We start from the raw sequence: 19442 nt of genomic DNA, 5'->3' as shown, positions 1-19442 counted from the left end.
ATATAACAATTTCATTAGTATTATTATTAGTTGTTTATTATTTGAACTCAACAATTAGTAGTATTTTCCTCGAGTGATCAGTCATAATACATATAAAGGTATGAAAACGGACACGATGTATGTGGGTATGTGCCAGACCGTGGACACACAGCCAATCAGAGTCAAGTGGTCGAGGAGACGCGGGGAAGCGTGGTAGCGGGGAAGTGGGGGGGTATGAGCGTCATGTGACGTCAGGCCGAGCGATGGGTGACACATTAATTCATCATTTCGAACGGGTTGGATTGGTTGACGTGTAATGCGCGTACTTTTTATTACGATTAATATTACGTGCGCACGCGCGCCTATAAATTACTTACATTATATTTATTTATAACATACAACTTTATTTTAATTCAAGTATCGATTCTTTTACGAAACCACCCGTTTAAATCAACGCGCACAACACTCGTTACTAAATAAATATTATTGTATTACTGCGTTAAAAATACACCAAAAATTAATTGAACACGTTATGAGTGACCTTAATATGAGAGTTCCATTCAATTGAAACGATCGTCAGACTTTCCTCAGAAGAAAACCTTTAGGAAAATTCCCACAGCATAATAATGACTATTCGCAATCAACACGCCACTTTCGTGAGAATTTAAACATGATTGATTAAAAACTCAACGACATGGTCTCCGGGGTCGACGAACGCAAATGTTGCATGTCAACCGATTGCAATTGCACGTTGTGCAATTTAACCGCAAAATTTATATTATTTATGCATTTTATAATAAATTAAACAGTCGATCACGAACGCACGCTACTGGGCGTGCGAGAAAAACGTTAAAATTTTCGCATAATCTGCATACAAATATTTATATGTACTTTGCGTGATTTTTTTTTAATTCGAATGTATACGTCACATTTTTGAAAAATTCTTCTAGTGAGCTGTGACAGTTCGTGTATTTGCACGGAGACGTGCGAGTTTAAATCGTTACTTCATATTGACACGTATGCTTAGTTCAGACTTACTAGGATGTAAAATAGTCTACATAGCTTGGTTGTTCATAATATTAAACTGTTTAATATTTTTGATCACTATTTTACGTAGCAAACAAACACATCATTTTAATTAAAGTGCAGACATACAAAGTGGTACACGGCACGCGCACGTGCTAACACGACTAATCTATACCGTCGCAATCCTTAGCAAAACGCACCCCCGGAAAGATTTCATTGGAATTTTATTCTTTTACTGATATAGGGTTGACAGTGATCGATAGCGGTGATTTCCATATTTAAATAAATGTAGGCAAAACTTGTAGATATAATAAGTTAGTATGGGTGACATTTCTAACAATGACATAAAGATACGCCCATCTCAACTGGAAACCAAGAGCACGTCCGAGCCGACAAAATTAAAAACAAGTTCTTGTTTAAAATAAAAAAAGGTTTTATATGAATTTCATACATATTTCGATAGTCTATACCTTTAAAAATAACATACTAAAATTTAAAGTGTATATCTCGAATATTTTTTGAGTTACAGCGAAATATACGCGGTATATTGGCGATGGTGATAGTGCCACTTACAAAGGATTGTTGGATTTGAATCCATACGATGTTCCAATACAAAAACTTGAGTGCTATCTACATGTGAAGAAAATAATGGGATCACGATCCAATTACTTTGCTACGTCAATATTCAATGACGGTTATTCTTATATTATAAAAATGTTCAATATGTTGGGAATAATAGTTGGACCTGCAGCAAACGAAGAAAGGCTTCAGCAGCCCTACAGGTGGCTTTCGAAGAAGAGGAAGGTACATTGTATGGGCCTGGAATAGCAGATTAGCAGTAGGTATGAAATTTTATGATTTATAACCAGAGGTGTAGTGCTAAATTTTTAGGTGCCAGTACGCTCGATTTTGCACTTTTTTTGCATTATTTTATTTTTATTTTTATTTTACATATATACCAGGAAGGCCTTACAGAAAAATCCCAATGCGCCTTCCTGGCCAATTACAAATACAAATGCAGCATTTTTTTATTATAAGTCGTTGAATTGCGAGACACTGAAAAAACTCGCAAATTAACGAGACATCTATGAATTGTACATAAATTTTTATTGTACATCCATCAAATTTCAAATAGTGGTGACATAGTAGGTAGGAAGGATTTTTAGCCAATTTTTTTTCCGGGAACCGTTTCAACAATGAAATCAGAGAAAATTGGCAAACTCTGATAGGAAACGATCAACCTGGAGGTCTGACCAACAGCATACTCTGAAAAATTCATTTTCATTCAGGGATAGAACCCGGCACCTTCTTGACGGTAAGCAGAAGCTTAACGTCCGAGCTATGCTGCTGGCTATTTGTTTTTTAAATTAAAACTTCTTTACATTACGAAACTTTGCAGTGCGTCTTATAATTTTGTCCTTATTTAAATGTGTCGTATATTTTTATTTATGCATACAATTTATAAAAACCAGTGGCATGAATTAGTGGTTATTTCAAGCAGAGTGGTCGCGGGTTCGAGTACCTCTAGAGTCCCGCTGCTGGCCAGACCTTGCTTTGTGACTCCAGGTCATTCGTTTCTTATCAGAGTTTGCCAATTTTTGATTATGAAAGAAATGCATCGAGTGTATCCTCAAAGCAATCTTCGAGCGATGAATGTATCCTTCAGTTCATGACACAAAGCTGTTGTAGCCCAAAAATGCTACCTACTACTAATATTTAAATATGCTAAAGACACATCTGGTGCCTCACATAAAGCCTGATGGTATCCTTGATTCTGACAGCATTTATATGCATGACAGCGCTTCTCATCGTCGAGCTTGGGTGACATACAAAAAATTAAAGATTTATATTATTTTGATTTTTGACATTTTTATGCCGGGTCGCGTACCGGTGCCGATAAAAGGTGGCGGGGCACCGTAACAGCGCGTACCGGTTATTCTACAACCCTGTTTATAACCATGAAATCATTAACTTAAACTTTAAACGCGTTTTTCTCGTGACAACATTTTTTTTTTAATTTTCTGCAGTTATAACTCGAGAACAAATCATCCGATCGATTTGATTTTTTTTTTCAGCTTCTTTTATATATGTTTTTCCGTACCATGAACCTCCAGTTTTCCGATTGAATAAAAAATGTTATTTTGGCTATCAACAAATTTATGCGCGAAATTTGAAGTTTTTTTTTAAAACTCAGCCATTTTTTGTTTAATTTCAATTTTTGTTTTAATCGAAGGTTATGGTACGGGCAATATCTTCTAGTTTAATAAACTTTTTGATTTTTTTGATTTCAATCACCGTGAAGGTCACTATCACTGCAGTAGTGGGGGGACTTTTTTTTTTGGAGCCTTGGGAGATTACGGATATATGTATAACTCGCTGAATTTTCAATTTTTTTGTCTAAAAATTTTATTATGTATTTGTTATATATCTACAAATATATCCTTAAACCAATAAAACATTCAATGCAGTAGTTTTTTTTTACATACCTCTTTTGTATTTCACATGGTTTTCGTGTTAGTGGTAATTTTTTATATCTCTTATCTCTTATCCGATCGTTTTCATACTTTGCCATATTGCTCATTTTGGTCATCAATATACGTTAATGTATCGTCTGCCATTACGTTGGAGATAAAATATCGTATACAACGCGTTTTAAAAACGGCGCCCGTAGACCTTCCTGACGTTTAACAAGCGTTGTCACTTGTATTGTAACCTGTTCGCCATGATATGGCCATATCAAATTTTAATTGTTTAAACGCCTTCACTCTATATTTTATAAAATTTTCCACGCGGCTAGTGTGACTAGTGGTCCCCCTTAAAATTGAATACAAGACGAATATATGTATTTAGCGGTCAATATTTATTTAAAAGGTTCATCGATTTTGACACATGGTTCATAATTTGACAAATGAACTTCTTTGGTATACATAGTTATTTTTTTATAAAAATAAATTGCTCATATGTATGTATGTACATACAGCATGTGTAAATAGCCATATCCGTAAAAAATGCTTGAAATTCTGTAAAAGTGGCGCTTAAAATTATAAATAATTGGAAATAAATTGTGTAAGTTTCAAGCTTGGAAATTATACGAGTTTTCCTCTTGCTAAATAAAATGTCTCGTTTGCCATGTCGACAGATTTTCCGAGAAAATCTGAAAGTTTCAAGGTAATCTTCGAATTCTGTTATCCATAGACCCAGTGTCAAATTACAAAAATACAATGAAAATCGTTTAAAATGTCACGCCTTCCTAGAATAATTTATTGGTTTGTATGTATAAAAGCAGCACATAGGTGGCAAGAGGTTAATTGACAGCCGTAAAGTCGTTAAATACAACAATAGAATAATAATTTGATGAACGAGCAGACGACTTTTACGCAGTAAAAACAACATACATAGTTTTCTACACATAAACGGTATGAATATTTATGCGACGCTTTATGGCATAATTTTCCGAGGTTTTCACCTGTGAAACATTGTAAGCGGAAAATTGCTTGCTTTAGAAATGCAACGTGCATGATCTCTTGCGGTCAGTATTCGATGCATATTATGAAATTATTTATCGTATATTTAATAGTTGTGGATTGAATTCTGTGGTTTTTGGGTTTTGACTTTGTATGCGTTTGATTCTTTGTCTCAAATGATTATTTCATCTTATTGCATATTTTTGAACAATTGTTCCACCTTTTTTAACCACAATTTTACGTCACTAATACGGTTTTTAAACATACATTTTTTTATAAAAATTGTAAATAGGTTTTTGAGCTCTTTTTCCTATTACGCTGTACATATTAACATTATAATAATATAATACTATGATTACTAACAAAATTAAATTAAAATTGTAAAATAGAAAATGATCAGTAGATCAGTAGCTATTAAAAGATATTGTATAAGATGTATTGTGAACATAATTTAGTAATAATAAAAAGCATTTAAAAATCAAAAAACATACATTTGTTTGCTTCCTATAATATTTTAAATCTTTCCAATAGAAACCATGAAATAAAAACACTATCATAAAAAAAATGAACGTAATTTTTTTTTCATATATTTTAATTGTGTTCTTTTGTTTCTCCAAACACGTCTAAAATATAGATTTTATAAGCTTCTTAATTTCGAATTAGAACGTTTCAATTGCAAACACACATATTGGTAGAATAAGCGCACATGTCTTTTTAGTGAAATGAAAAAAATATACTAGCACGCCTAATCTATAGCGTCGCGATCCTTGGCAAAACTCACTCCCCTGTTTGATTGTTTTCTGTGATATTTTATCCTTGAATTGACATAGATTTGACAGTGATCAATAGTGGTTATTTTCATATATAAAGATATCTAGGAGAAACTTGAAGATACACCCATCACATCTGGAAACGAGGAACATATCCAGTGCTATAATTTTGAGTGTTTTTATCATTAAAATTTTTCAGTAAAACCACTGTTTCAGTTCACACCTGAGTGCTCAAACAATTTCGTCACACTTTCACTTGTTCATACATTTCTCTAACGAACTTTTGTCCATAGTTAATTACCACACTGTATTATGCTTTCGAGCAGAGTGGTCACGGTTTGATTTCCACTACTAGCTGTTGGTCAGACCTTGATTTGTGCTCCAGGTCGATCATTTTCTATCAGAATTTGGCAATTTTTCAGATTTACATTGAAACGGTTCCAGTAGATTGGCATATTCTTTCCAATATCTCTTGCAAATCTCAAGTTATTCAGCGTCTTGAGGCACGCCAATTTCTATAATAAAATGCTGCAAAAGGTTCTCCATAGATGTCACTGTCGATGATGTTTGTATGAATTCGCATTGTATAAAATGCTTGTATTGATTGTATTATATTGTATTATTATGCTCGTTGCTTTGGAGCGATCTGTAAAGGCGAGTATAAATGTTCGATTGAAATAAAAATAAAATGAAATATACATATGTATATCAATATAATAATATTTTAAATCAATTATGTATGTAAGTGCTTGTTCTGTCGATGGAGACCTTTAGGGCGAAATCACACAGCGGTGAATGTGGCACGTGGTTTTTTTTAGATAGTTTTAAACATATATATGTAGAAAAAATGTGACGTTCATGGCATGCATGCATGGCACACGAATATGGGATACACCGTTATGGGATCACTGTCAAGCAAGGATACAATTTTACCGAAAATGGTCCAAAGGGTCATTTTGGTATATGTAGATCACTGTAAAGCAAGGATGGATATGTACTACCACACAATTTCAACGAAAGTGTCGTTTTGAAATGACGTGTGCCATGCATGCGTGCCATGAACGTCACATTTTTTCTATATGTTTAAAACTATCTAAAAAAACACCACGTGCCACATTCACCGCTGTGTGATTTCACCCTAAGTCTTTTCTTAGTTTTAGTTTGCGTTTGCTATCTTCTTCTTCATCTTCAAAAACTTCTTTATATATTTTATTTAATTTGGTCGCAGGCGAACTTTGTATCTAAAATCTGATAAGTTGACGAGCCTTATTATTTATTTTAATTACATTTTATACCAGGAAGGCCTTACAGGTAAACCCCAATGCACCTTCCTGGCCAATTACAAACAATACAGCATTTTTTACTATATGTATACAAGTCGCTGAATTACGAGACACTGAAAACTCGCAAATTAACGAGACATCTATGAATTGTACATACATTTTATTGTACATTAATCATACTCTAATAGTAGTGACATAGAAGGTAGGAAGGATTTTATCCAATTTTTAATCGGGAACCGTTTCAACAACTAAATCAGAGAAAATTGGCAAACTCTGATAGGAAACAATCGACCTGGAGTCACAAATATCCAGATCTGACCAGCAGCACTACAGATATATAGTCGAGGTCAGCTTATGGGATCGAACTCGGTGCTAGGTAGAAGCTTAACGACCGAGCTATGCTGCTGGCTAGTTATTATGAATTTCGATCAGAAAATCGTAGATCACCAATAGATATATCGCATTTAACTTGCTATTGAGTATATAAATAGTACTTGCTGTCACTTATGTATGATAAATGGTGACACGACAAGATTTTCCGTAAACCGATGATGCGCTCCAGGCATTACGTATACGGCCATCTCTTTCTCACCCCGTCTGTTCACCAATATCTCGTTTACTCTGCCATTACGTATGCAGCCATCTCTTTCACAGACCATTTTTTCACCGATAACAGACGGTCTGTGAAAGAGATGGCTGCATACGTAATGGCATAGTAAACAAGATCATGGTGAACAGACGGGGTGAGAAAGAGATGGCCGTATACGTAATGCCTGGAGCGCATCATCGGTTTACGGAAAATCTGTGAACGAGTTGTCAGGTAACCATGATAAATGTCACGAATGTTTATCTTTTTGAAGGAACAACACTCTGAATCGAGTGTATGCAGTTACTCGGTTTTTTTTTTAGCTAGATTGTAATGTGTAAATGAATACTTACATTTCCTTCCGACCGGAACTGAATAAGTGAGATCTTGAAATTCAATATCGATTGGTGGTCTTTGTGGTAGATGTGACAGCTTCTTGACCTGTCTTACAGCCATAGTTGGACCGGTAACAGCCTCGTTGACGTTTTCCATGTTTGTGCAATCGCGTACTCACTCAATTTTCACTCGAGTTTTCCTGTCGAGAAAAAATGCGGAATTGAGATGTGGGCGAACAGATAAGTGCATATAATAACAGCGTTAAATACGTAAGTAATTTGAGGAAAAATATAACACTTGCCCAAGACATGAAAAGGCAAATCTTAGAACCAAAGACGTAATATACTCGATTTCTCATACGATAAATTAATACACGTACGTATGTATGTACATATGACTTCTGAGAAATATTCAATGTTTGATGTTGACTATCGAATTTTACACGGTTTAAAGAGTGAATAATTAATTGCAATCCGGTATGTGGAAATAAACGTGCATAAATAGGTAGGAAGAATTGCGATAAAAACAATGTCAAAGGCTAATAAAAATAATTGTTAAGTGATTAATAATTATTAAATAATTAATCTTTAATGGTTCCTATTCAGGTTCAAGATCAACAAGAAAATCGTGATATACATACATATATACGGGTCTACGTGACGAGACAGAATGTTAAACGACAGAAAACGCAAATATCGGAAGGCAAAGATCGAAAATCGAAAGATCTTAAGTCGAAATATCAAAAAAAGGATGCATGGTAAACGGTACATACTCACTTAATTTGCGCGAGCAGGGTACAACAGGAACAAGAGGAACAGGCTTTTCCTCCCGTATTCTGCGCGCGCACATTAATACGGGAGGAAAAGCCTGTTCCTCTTGTTCCTGTTGTATCCTGCTCGCGCAAATTAAGTATATCTACTTACTTATATCTATATTTATATCTATATTACTTATATCTATATCTTCTATATCGGTCTCCGTGACGAGCCAGAATGTTAAATTGCAGAAAACGCAAATATCGGAAGGCAAAGATCGAAAATTGAAAGATCTTAAGTCGAAAGATCAAAAAAAAATGGTGCATGGTAAACGGTACATACTCACTTAATTTGCGCGAGCAGGATACGACAGGAACAAGAGGAACAGGCTTTTCCTCCCGTATTCTGCGCGCGCACATTAATACGGGAGGAAAAGCCTGTTCCTCTTGTTCCTGTTGTATCCTGCTCGCGCAAATTAAGTGAGTATGTATCGTTCACCATGCACCATTTTTTTTCGATCTTTCGACTTAAGATCTTTCGATTTTTGATCATTGCCTTCCGATATTTGCGTTTTCTGTCGTTTAACATTCTGTCTTGTCACGGAGACCGATATATATGTACATATGTAGTTTCAAGGAAATCTGATTTTACAATAAACATCAAGTTAACCAGCATTATATGAGAAAATGACTGGTATACATTTAATCATAATTGCAGCATTGCTTGGCAAAGCCGGGCATTTCCGGCATTCGTCTGGCCTCAATCGGGCAGATGAAAGTTGAGAAAAACCTTCAAAGGGCTTCGACTCCTTCATAAAGACGATAGGTATAAACCATGTGATTCCATAGTAGACAAATATCTACGTGCATATTTGCCTGGCGTTGCCCAGTGATCAAAATTAGGAAAAAACCTTCAAATCTATCTATGGTTTAACTTTTAAGTTGGGATAACGCCTCGAATACTAACCTTTCCAAGCTCCAAGTAATACAAAATAAATCCCTAAAAATAATTTATAATACACCCATATGTACTAACTTGAAAAAACTGCATGCCATATATAATATTCCGTTTGTTACAGACATTACTAACAAACTAACCAGTAGATTCTATGACAGAATCACTAATAACCATACTAACACACTTGTGAAGAGTCTCGGTGATTACAACAAAATGTCTATACCCTTCAGGTATAAACACAGATTACCTAAACACAATCTGCTTTAGGTCATAGACTTTAGAGTCTTTAATTAATATTATGTATTAGATGTATTATGAACATTATTATAAGAATTGTAAATAGGTTTTTGAGTTATTTTTCCTATTATGCTGTACATTAACATTATAATAATATAATACTATGATTACTAACCAACTTAAATTAAATTATAAAATAGAAAATGATCAGTACATCAGTAGCTATTAATATATATATAGATATAAGATGTATTGTGAACATTATTTCGTAATAATAAAAAGCATTTAAAAATCAAAAATCAAAGTTGGGATTTCATCGAATACTGTTTATTTGCATAGCGAGTATATATTTATGAATCTAATATATTATTTCGAAAGAGACTTTATAAGTATTTAAGTATTGTTGGTTCGTAAATCCGTGAAGTCATCAAGCAAATGATTATTTAAATAAATTTAATAAAATGTTTACTATTAGATTGGCCATGTTTAAGCGGTTTATATTACAAATACGGAGCGAAGCCGGGTAAAAACACTAGTGTGTTATAAATATAATGCAAACATGATTGAGGCGGCTCGTTTTTGAGGGCAACCGAGGCTCTGACCCACATAAGCTTCTTCAAACCAAAAAAAAATGTATTTTGTTGGTGACTCGTCAAGAGTCAATAAGTATTTCTTTATCCCGTTCACTATGCGGTGAGTGGAACTGGTTTGTAATTAAGTTCGGAGCAGTCGTTTATCTGCGGTGGTCCCGTGGGCACCAGCTTCGGTTTTCCTGCTACTCTGTCACTTGCGAGTAGTACCATAGTATAGAAAATCAGTCGAGGCAGAGAAAAATGATCCGTATTTCCGTATACGGAAGGTCGTTTTTAGTTGGCTGTGTAAAGGTCTCTTTGGGGCAAAATATGCCAGTCCCTGTCGTCTATATTTTCTATACAATTCGAAAAATACACGAGACCATAGGCAATGTTTTTCGACATTTTACAAAAAATTTTGCAAGGTTAAATTGCCAATCACAGTATGATAATTCTTTCATTTTCATCTATAAATATTTTTTGTTAATCACATTTTTGCTACTAATGAGTCAATAATTTATTAAAAAAGTCATTTCCCTTGCATAAAATGAGACTAAAAATGTATAAAGTAATTTTTTTTGCAAAAAATGTACAGTTGTGACTTCTTCTTAACCCCTGCTGTTTTTGAAAGTCGCGAGCCGTCCCTGATTATACATATGTATACATAGATATAAATTTATAGATAAATATTTTTGCACAACTTGCAATTAACTAACAAGTATAAATATGCAATAAAAAATATAACAATTTTATTACATTTTACATTCAAATTTTATGCGTAAATTTATCAGGAAGCATTTCAGTACCGAAAATCGTAATTTAAAATTGCGAAAATAATTGAATTCAGAAAAAAACTATTTATAAAAACAAGTGAAAGGCAGGGATTTTTCCGAGAAATGGTCGTTACAGTTATCGATGCTTCCAAACTATTTTACTGTATTTGAAATTATATATACATATATCAAATTACATACATTGTACATATATGAATGTTAATTATTTACGGATCATAAACAATTAATCGTAAATGGAAATTATTTTCGTTTCAGTGTGAACAAAAGCATTGAAATGCATATGTAAATATATGATTCACATTTACACTACATATTATTACATATATCAACTGCAAAAAATAGCACTGTAAACTTTTAAATGGTGATTATTTTAATGGTCTGCATACAAAAAAAATCACTTTTAATTATATTGATATACAAATGTACATACATATGATTTCTTTATTAGTCATTAATGTACATATTTAAATGTCATATAATATTACACTCATATACATACATACATAAATATGAACATTTATCAATCCTTCCTACCCACTATGTCACCACTATTTGAGTATGATTAATGTAAATATTACAATAAAAATGTATGTACAATTCATAGATGTCTCGTTAATTGTCGAGTTTAAGTCAGTGTCTCGTAATTTAGCGACTTATATAATAAAAAAATGCTGTATTGTTTGTAATTTGGCCAGGAAGGCGCATTGGGGTTTACCTGTAATGCCTTCCTGGTATGAAAAAAAAAATAAAAAAAAAATCATAAATATATTCCGTATATATTTATGATAAATTTAGTTTACTGTATAAAATACATAAATGGATTTGTATTATATAATAGAAATAAAAATAAAATACCTCACAAGTTACATATTTTGAAATAAATAAATATTTGTATGTGTTTTTACGTTGTATTTAAATTATTATTATATGAAATCATAAAAGTGTCTATATATTCAATAAAAGATACATATTTTGTCATGCCTTTATTCTTTACTTTTTAATTTGTTTTCCTTATATTTATCTTTTTCATTTTTGTAAAAATCTATTATTGGACTCGGATGTTCCATATATTATTTATTTACTATTTGTTTTTTTATACATATCTATATACATCCTGTCTGTTGATTTTTCAATAAATAAAATAAAATAAAACTAAATATAAACCATTCAATCTATGTACAGAAAAAGTACCTATTACATATAAAAAAAATGTTGACTTCAAAAATTATTTATTTAAAATATATTATAAAAAAATACATACATATGTATTTATGTATTTGATAAATATATTATCTATAATTAAGACTAATTAGTTGAAAAAATCAGACAAATTAAAATATTTACGTACATAAAACAATGCAAAAAAATAGTAAACCAGAATCGAAATAACAAAAATGAACCTAACCAGAAACATTACATTGTTTCTAATAAAATCCTCATACATGTACATATGATAGAATAATCTACAGTGTTTTCATCTCACAGAGGTTTATTTCATCTCGAAATATATATTTCATCTCGAAAGTGTAAGATTTCACATGTAATACTTTGAAATATATGGATGCATACATTGAAAATTGTAAAATGCGCCTTTGTGAGATAAAAATGGCTTCCGGGACGAGATAAAGGAAAGCGAGAGTGCAAATTACCCCACAATCATCGCGCAAAAAAGAGTCAACGGTCTTATTTCTTCGCGATATGCAATTCGATGAACCGTTGCAGAAACAGTCAGTGCACTACCGAACAACAACAACGACTAAAAGTGCTCCTTTCACTGTCATCGAACCGGTGCGATGGGAGGAAACAGTGAAACTGCATCGCGAACCGGTGCACCGGTTTAAACGGTCAACCGAGTCTTGTGCAACGATGCAAACGCACGAGGTGCACGTGAATATACGCATATATGTGTGTAAATAGGTGCAAGTGAGTGCATACGATGCAGTTGTTTTGTACATGTGCATATTTTGCATTACTGTCACTTTTACTAGAAGGGCTTCGACTGCACGTTAGGGCTGCCACGCTTGCGTGCGTTAAAATAATACCGTTTTGATTCGTATGAATCAAAACGGTTTTTTTGAACGGTACTGTATGAATGGTACTGTGTAATTGAGAAAGATGGACATTCGCGTTGAAAGATCGTAGACAGGTAATTATTTTGCTTTCGATACTGATAATCTTTTATTTTACAATAAAAAAAATTTCAAATGTATTATTTGAGGTTATATCGCGTCTAATATGTAATTGATTTGAGTAATGCTATAAATTAGGCTGATTAAATGTAACCAGTTAACTATGTAAGTTTTGGTTATATATTTTATTTATTTATTTTATTTTAAAAGGAAGGTCTTAAATCAAAACAACAAATAATAAAATACATTACAAAAGACCAATTATAGGTTTCCGCTGGTAGTAATAAACTAAAGGGTAAACATACACGTAGTCGTACATAAAATTTGGAAATTAACATAAGAAAAAACAGAGTTATATATGTATTAGGTATTAAAATATAGGTGTTCTACTGAAGTTTTAGCCTTTTTCAGTTCAATGGGTAGTTTTATAATGGAATTGATTTAAAATTTATAGCTTTTAAACATTGTAGGAAAAATGTGATGTTATTTTGAAAACGTAACGATGTACTTTGAATCAAAGTACACGCAATATATTCTTAAATAATGTGTAGTGTATTTAGTACATTCTAATGTATAATTTTCAAAGAGACTTTGTATGTAAGTTTTGGTTCATAGAATTCGTGACGTTATCGAAAAATATTCATTTTATATGACGACGATATCGATTCAGATTTCGATTCCGATTTCGATATCGATTTCAGTTCCTATTTCCGATTCCAATTTCAGTTCATATTTCCAATTTAGATTTTGATTCATATTTCAGATCCGATTTTCTATTCCGAATCAGTTCCGGATCCCGATTCCTTTTTCAGTTCCGGATCAGGATTCCTGTTTCATTTACGGATACAGATTCCTGTTTCAGTTCCAGATTCAAATAAATTTGATAAAAAAAATAAATGCTTGCTATTAAATTAGACATGTTTAAGCGTTTTGTATTACAAATACCGAGCGAAGCTGGTTAAAACCACTAATAGAATATAAAAACAACAACAAAACTTCATTGATAACAAAATTTTGACAAATCGCCAAAGTGTTAAAAAATATTTTAAGTCTTTAATTACAAGAATTTAATACAACGAGAATCACCCGAACAATTGTGTTATGAATGAAAACAAAAAAAAATGAAAATGTTGCTATAGGCAGATAAGTTGCTGATCTCTAAAATTTTTTTAAAGATTTGTCTACAGAAAAATCTTTTCATGAATGGTCACCTTTATGTCAGAATGCTGTGTTAGATTCAATGCATTTGCAAAAGTAGCATGTTTGATATGGTAATAGGATTATTAGTCACATTGCGATCCCCCAAAAGATAACTTTTGCCATGAAAATCGTGAATACGGAATATTTGGCACTCGAGTTCTCGTTAGTATGATATTTATCGTTAATATGATGAACTTTTTTTCGGCTGCCGTTATATATGTATGTAGATATAGATGTTCCGTTATAGAGATTTTAGTGAGTTTTGGGCGAATGCTTTGTGACCTATAATCACCGAACCGTTTGATATAACACTAAGAGATTCATAAATGAAAAGCACACACATAGAAATACAATAAATAATAGAAAAAGGACTCGTATACCCAGAATAGAGAAGAGTGAAAGCGTGTTCAAATCTCGAATGAAGCAAATGTGTATTAGATTGAATGTAGAACTGGATTATGTAAATTTTTGGTTAAAATTCAATACGCTCAAAACTTCAACGTCAAAAAATATTATAATAATAAAGAAGCATAACTTTAACGTTTCACCTTTTTATTGTCATCGATGCTGTTGCATAATTATGTAGTTTAACCATTGTATGGCATCTGTATATACAATATACAAACGTACTAAGTGATTAACATATTAAGTGAATCTATGTGGGTTTTAAATACTTCAATAAATCACTCAGATATCACATACATACATACTACATAAATTTCAAATATTAACAACATTCGAAACTTCTAGAACGTTCTGAAAGTCTTCCAAGTTGGTAAAGTTATTAAATTACTTAAGTTGAAAGTACAGCAAAAAAGTATATATAGAATCATTTATTTTATATAAAGAGTTTGTTATAAAAGAAAATATTTTTGTTAATAAATTAAATTAAAGGCCATGACTGATTTGAAATTGTATCACTTTTGATTAAATTATATTTATATACATCTTATTTATTCAAATGACATTGGGTTAGAAGATTAAGCAAAGTATAAACAAAAAAAATTACTTGAATGGCACACACAAAAGTGTATAAGGATTCAAGTGAAATGGATAGATGCAATAAAATATATGTTGATATGTGAATGAATGCTTCTAAGGGCCGGACCGCACCGTGCGACTTGCGAGCGACTTGTTTGAGAGCGACTAGACCAATGCATGCAGGTAGATGGGACATGCCACACCCGTCAATTTGTTCGTCGCACACATTTCCATACATTTTTTCGTGTCGCGCAACTAGTCGGCCGACAAAGTTGCACGGTGCGGCCCGGCACTAAGAATAGAGAAGTGCAAGATGATGATGATGATTTAATTTACACTAAAAAAGGTCACCCATAATATATCCCATTAAAACCAATACATTTTAATTTTAAGATATTATGTTTGATTCAAAATCTTGTTTATATTCTGAAAGAATATTTTAAATTAAAATTGGGTACCATTTATCGGCCCGGCAAAATAGCCCTATTTCCAGACAAATCAGGTATTTATCACGACATAATATGCAAATGACCATCTCTAAAACATTTAGCCCGGCAAATCAAAAGTCAAATGAGTTGCCAGTAACAAAAATTTAATTTGATAGTGAATTTATTATTAAAAATAAACATTGATTACAATTTATAAGTTTTAAATTGACGTGATGTGATTAGAATAAAAACCGCTGCGAAATTTCACCAAACTGTCAAATGTATCATAACATACAATGTCAAAATCGTTCTCAGAAATGAACTATTAATTACATTATATATATTTTTTTAATATATAGTTTGCTAATTTCCGTATTTATTTTAATGTAATATAGCAATTAACATTTAAAAAATATATTTAATGTTTAGTTTTTATAATAAGTTCACTATCAAATTTTATTTTTGATACTGGCAACCCATTTGACGTTTGATTTGCCCCGATTGGACCCCGATTGGCAAAAAATATTATCCCATTAAAATTGAAACAAATTGTAAAGAATTCGGCATTTCCTTTATGGACAAAATATTATTTTCTACGACTTCTTTATATACTATTTTTCTTCTTTATCTTTCACTCTGTTTACATTTACTACTGTTTACATATAAACAAACTATTTTTCTAGTTGAAAATCTTAATTGCTGAACATTTACACTGTTAAAGATAAGCAAAAGTAAAACAATACCAAAGATTAAAACATCAACCGAAAAGTTCACTATCAAATTTAATTTTTAATACTGGCAACCCCTTATTTATTTATTTTTTTATTTAATATACTTGGGGGAGGTGGCGAAGCCGATAGATCCAAGGGGTTTAATCAAACATATTTTAACAAATTATACATACATATATGCAATTTAAATGAGAAAAATTAAATTACATTAAAAAAAAAACAATATTAAAATAAAAATAAGAGAGCAAAAAAATAAACAAAAAAAACAGAAATACGATTATGGGAAAGAAGTTTTAAAAAAAATATCAAGCTTATTCTTAAAAATATTAACGTATATATATTTAATGTTTAGTTAATATTAACGTTATCAGAGGTTAATATGTCATTGGGAAGACTATTCCAAACTGAAACCACCTGTTTGAATAGAAGGAGTATGTGATCAATTTATTAGATTTTTCTTTTTGGAGTCTAAGCGAGTTTGACGTTTGATTTGCCGGGCGGACCCCGATTGGGTCGTGCGAGCTATTTTAGAGATGTTAGTTTGTCATACATATGTCGTGTAATTTATTTTACAGCCGTGCAAAAAATATTATCCCATTATAATTGTAACAATTTAATTAATTTAAAAACCCTATAAACCGAACATTTTTAAATTCACATTCAATTAAATAGACAAGTTAGGCCTAATTAAAAACAATTTGACTCATAAAAAACATCGTACATAACCACCGGATAATACTATCAACGGCAATAACGAGTTTCTACTGGAATCAAATAGCAATCGATTCATCACACATCCAGATAGATACCTTTATGTAAAGTTCAGTGAACTACTTCGAAGACTAAATATAACACAACCAAAACTAGTCCGAATTGCGCATTCAAATCGAACACAAGCACAACCCTTATTCCTGAAATTTAACCAAACACTTCACATTTAATATGACGATGAATTTGTGTTATAATTGTGAATTAAGGGGGTGTTTGTAAATAGATGTATACCGATTGTTTTGATCTGGTTTCGTATTTTGTGTTTTGTTTTCACGTACGTTTGGGAATACGCGCGCGACTGGTATGATTACACCAGCTATACTGACTATACTGACTGCCAGACGTACGAAAAAAGCTCCAGTTCGCATGTTCAGAACTGCTGGTACGCGAGCCCCTCTAATTGGATTCGTGTTTGCCAAGATGATTAATGCACAAGTTCACTTTCCACTCTGGAGTCGACACGATGCATCTGAGCTATTGTTTACTGGGTTGAAGGTTTTTCAGCCGTGGGAAAGTTGGTCAAGTGTACTACATACATATATTCATAAAGGTTGGGAATGATTGAAATTAATATTCAGTTTCAGTGATGGTTTGTAGCTTCCTATAGATAAAAAAAATGCTAAGAAATCGGAAAAAATCCGGAAATTTACGTGTGTCACACACCAATGGGTTATTTGTTAAATTAGGTGTGTCACAAATCAATGATAAGTCTTGTTAAATTAGGTGTGCCACAAATCAATGGTGTGTCTTATTCCTACTGGTTAGTCAACTAAATTGATAAGCGAGGTATGTAACACTGAGTTGGCCAAATTCCGGCACTCCTGTCATTGATAAGGAAGGTACATAACAATATGTATGTAGAAGGTATTTTCCGCATATTCGTCTTATATCGAATATGTTGACTGTTCAGGTTGACTCCGCCGACTGACCAACCAACATTTATCCAATCTGATAGATGTGCCTCTCTGCCGTTGCATGGTTCCGATTGAATTCCATTTCAATCCGTTTACTTTCCGACTCTTCCAATTAGACTCGACTAGTTTCCAATTAGATTTTTTTCCAGTTTGTTGACATCTGCCGTCAACAAACAGTTGAAGGGAATAGTGGCTTGTAATCGACATCTCTCAGTTGTAGTCGATCTCCACGCCTCTTCTGACGACGATGCTTTCCCGTGGATCGTCGTCACCTACAGCCGCTAATTCTTGCTACTTGCGGCGTAAGTAGACTGGCGAACTGCACTCGCCCCGGTCGCCCTTTGGATGACTCTGCAATTGCCAGATGCTGCTCCTCGATGTTGCCCTTGACAGCGCCCCAAGTTGTCCTCTCCCGGCAGCACTTGTACGAAACCTCCCGTTTCGTAACCTCCTTCCGTCATCCCGATGAATTCTTGGCGGCCACCACCGCTAATGTCAAAGTCGAGTTGCAGTGATAACTGCAATTCGACAACCGAATATGTGATGACCGATTCTGTGTGTTGCAGTGAAAACTGCATTTTTTTGTTTCGTGTCTCCATGGCTCGACTTCTCTCCTACAGCTCCCGAGGATGGCTTCGCTGTAGCTTCTCTTCCTTCGCTGGTGACTTTGTTCCACGGCCCATCTTGGATCCCACTTCTGACGACCAGTGTTGCGTAGGGGTGGGTGGAGGATCCAAGTAAAAGCCAACAGTCGTTTCACAGCATTTATTGATGATTAAGGAGATACACGCAGTGTCACGGCTAAGTCCAGAATGACCTGATATCGCCTACGTACCGCCTTATAAAGGGTAGATCTCTCAGGACGCCTAATCTGTTTACCTGTTGTATAGTCACGTATTCGGATATGTATTTCCAAGACAATGGGTCTTCCCGTACCGATTCTGAGAAATAACTAATAACGGTCATTGTTTAGTCTAAATGCACTTAGAGTCCAGATATAATCTTTGAAAGTAAGTGCATGCATTTAGTTAATCCGATAACAGATATCCGTTGGTCTAAGTACAATTCGCTCAATCCACGGCGTACGTAACAATAATTTTATTTCCTGATAATGGACAACATGTGTGTAGTTGTTTATTATTTGGTTTTAGCAACTGATTACATATACAAATATTTCTAAATTTAATGTGAGTCATATTAATCATTCTTTCGACTTATCAGGGTTCGTTTTCCTACTTTACTAGGGCTGCCAGGCGTCCCGGTATTCCGGGTTCGTCCCGGTATTCCGGGTTTATCCCGGTTTCAAATCCTCGGGATAAACCCGGGACAACCAGGTTTTCGATAGCTGCTTATTGACCTTTCATTGATAAGAAATACCGACTCCCCGCAGTTATGAAACTGCAAAAAAATGCATGAATCTCAATGTCATCGTAGATTAGAAAGCGAGATTGAGAAAATCATTTTTTTCCAATTTTCTTTGGCAATATGTAATTAATTTCATTTAATATTAAAATAACTAAATAAACTGG

General features: G+C 33.3%; 1 protein-coding gene across 1 annotated transcript in view; it reads right to left on the bottom strand.

Annotated features, from left to right (window-relative positions):
* Positions 1 to 17322, bottom strand: part of LOC143915397 (ATP-binding cassette subfamily G member 4-like) — a 52616-nt gene extending 35294 nt beyond the window's left edge. The window contains exons 1-2 of the mRNA XM_077436030.1: positions 17231 to 17322; positions 7462 to 7643 (exon numbers count right to left, since the gene is read on the bottom strand). Of these exons, the coding sequence (XP_077292156.1) occupies positions 7462 to 7600 (139 nt within the window). The 5' untranslated portion in view covers positions 7601 to 7643; positions 17231 to 17322. The remainder of the gene's footprint in view (positions 1 to 7461; positions 7644 to 17230) is intronic.
* Positions 17323 to 19442: the final 2120 nt, after the last annotated feature.

Source organism: Arctopsyche grandis, chromosome 8 (assembly GCF_051622035.1).
Source record: "Arctopsyche grandis isolate Sample6627 chromosome 8, ASM5162203v2, whole genome shotgun sequence".
Taxonomy (NCBI): Eukaryota; Metazoa; Arthropoda; class Insecta; order Trichoptera; family Hydropsychidae; genus Arctopsyche; species Arctopsyche grandis.
This window is presented reverse-complemented; position numbering and strand designations above follow the sequence as displayed.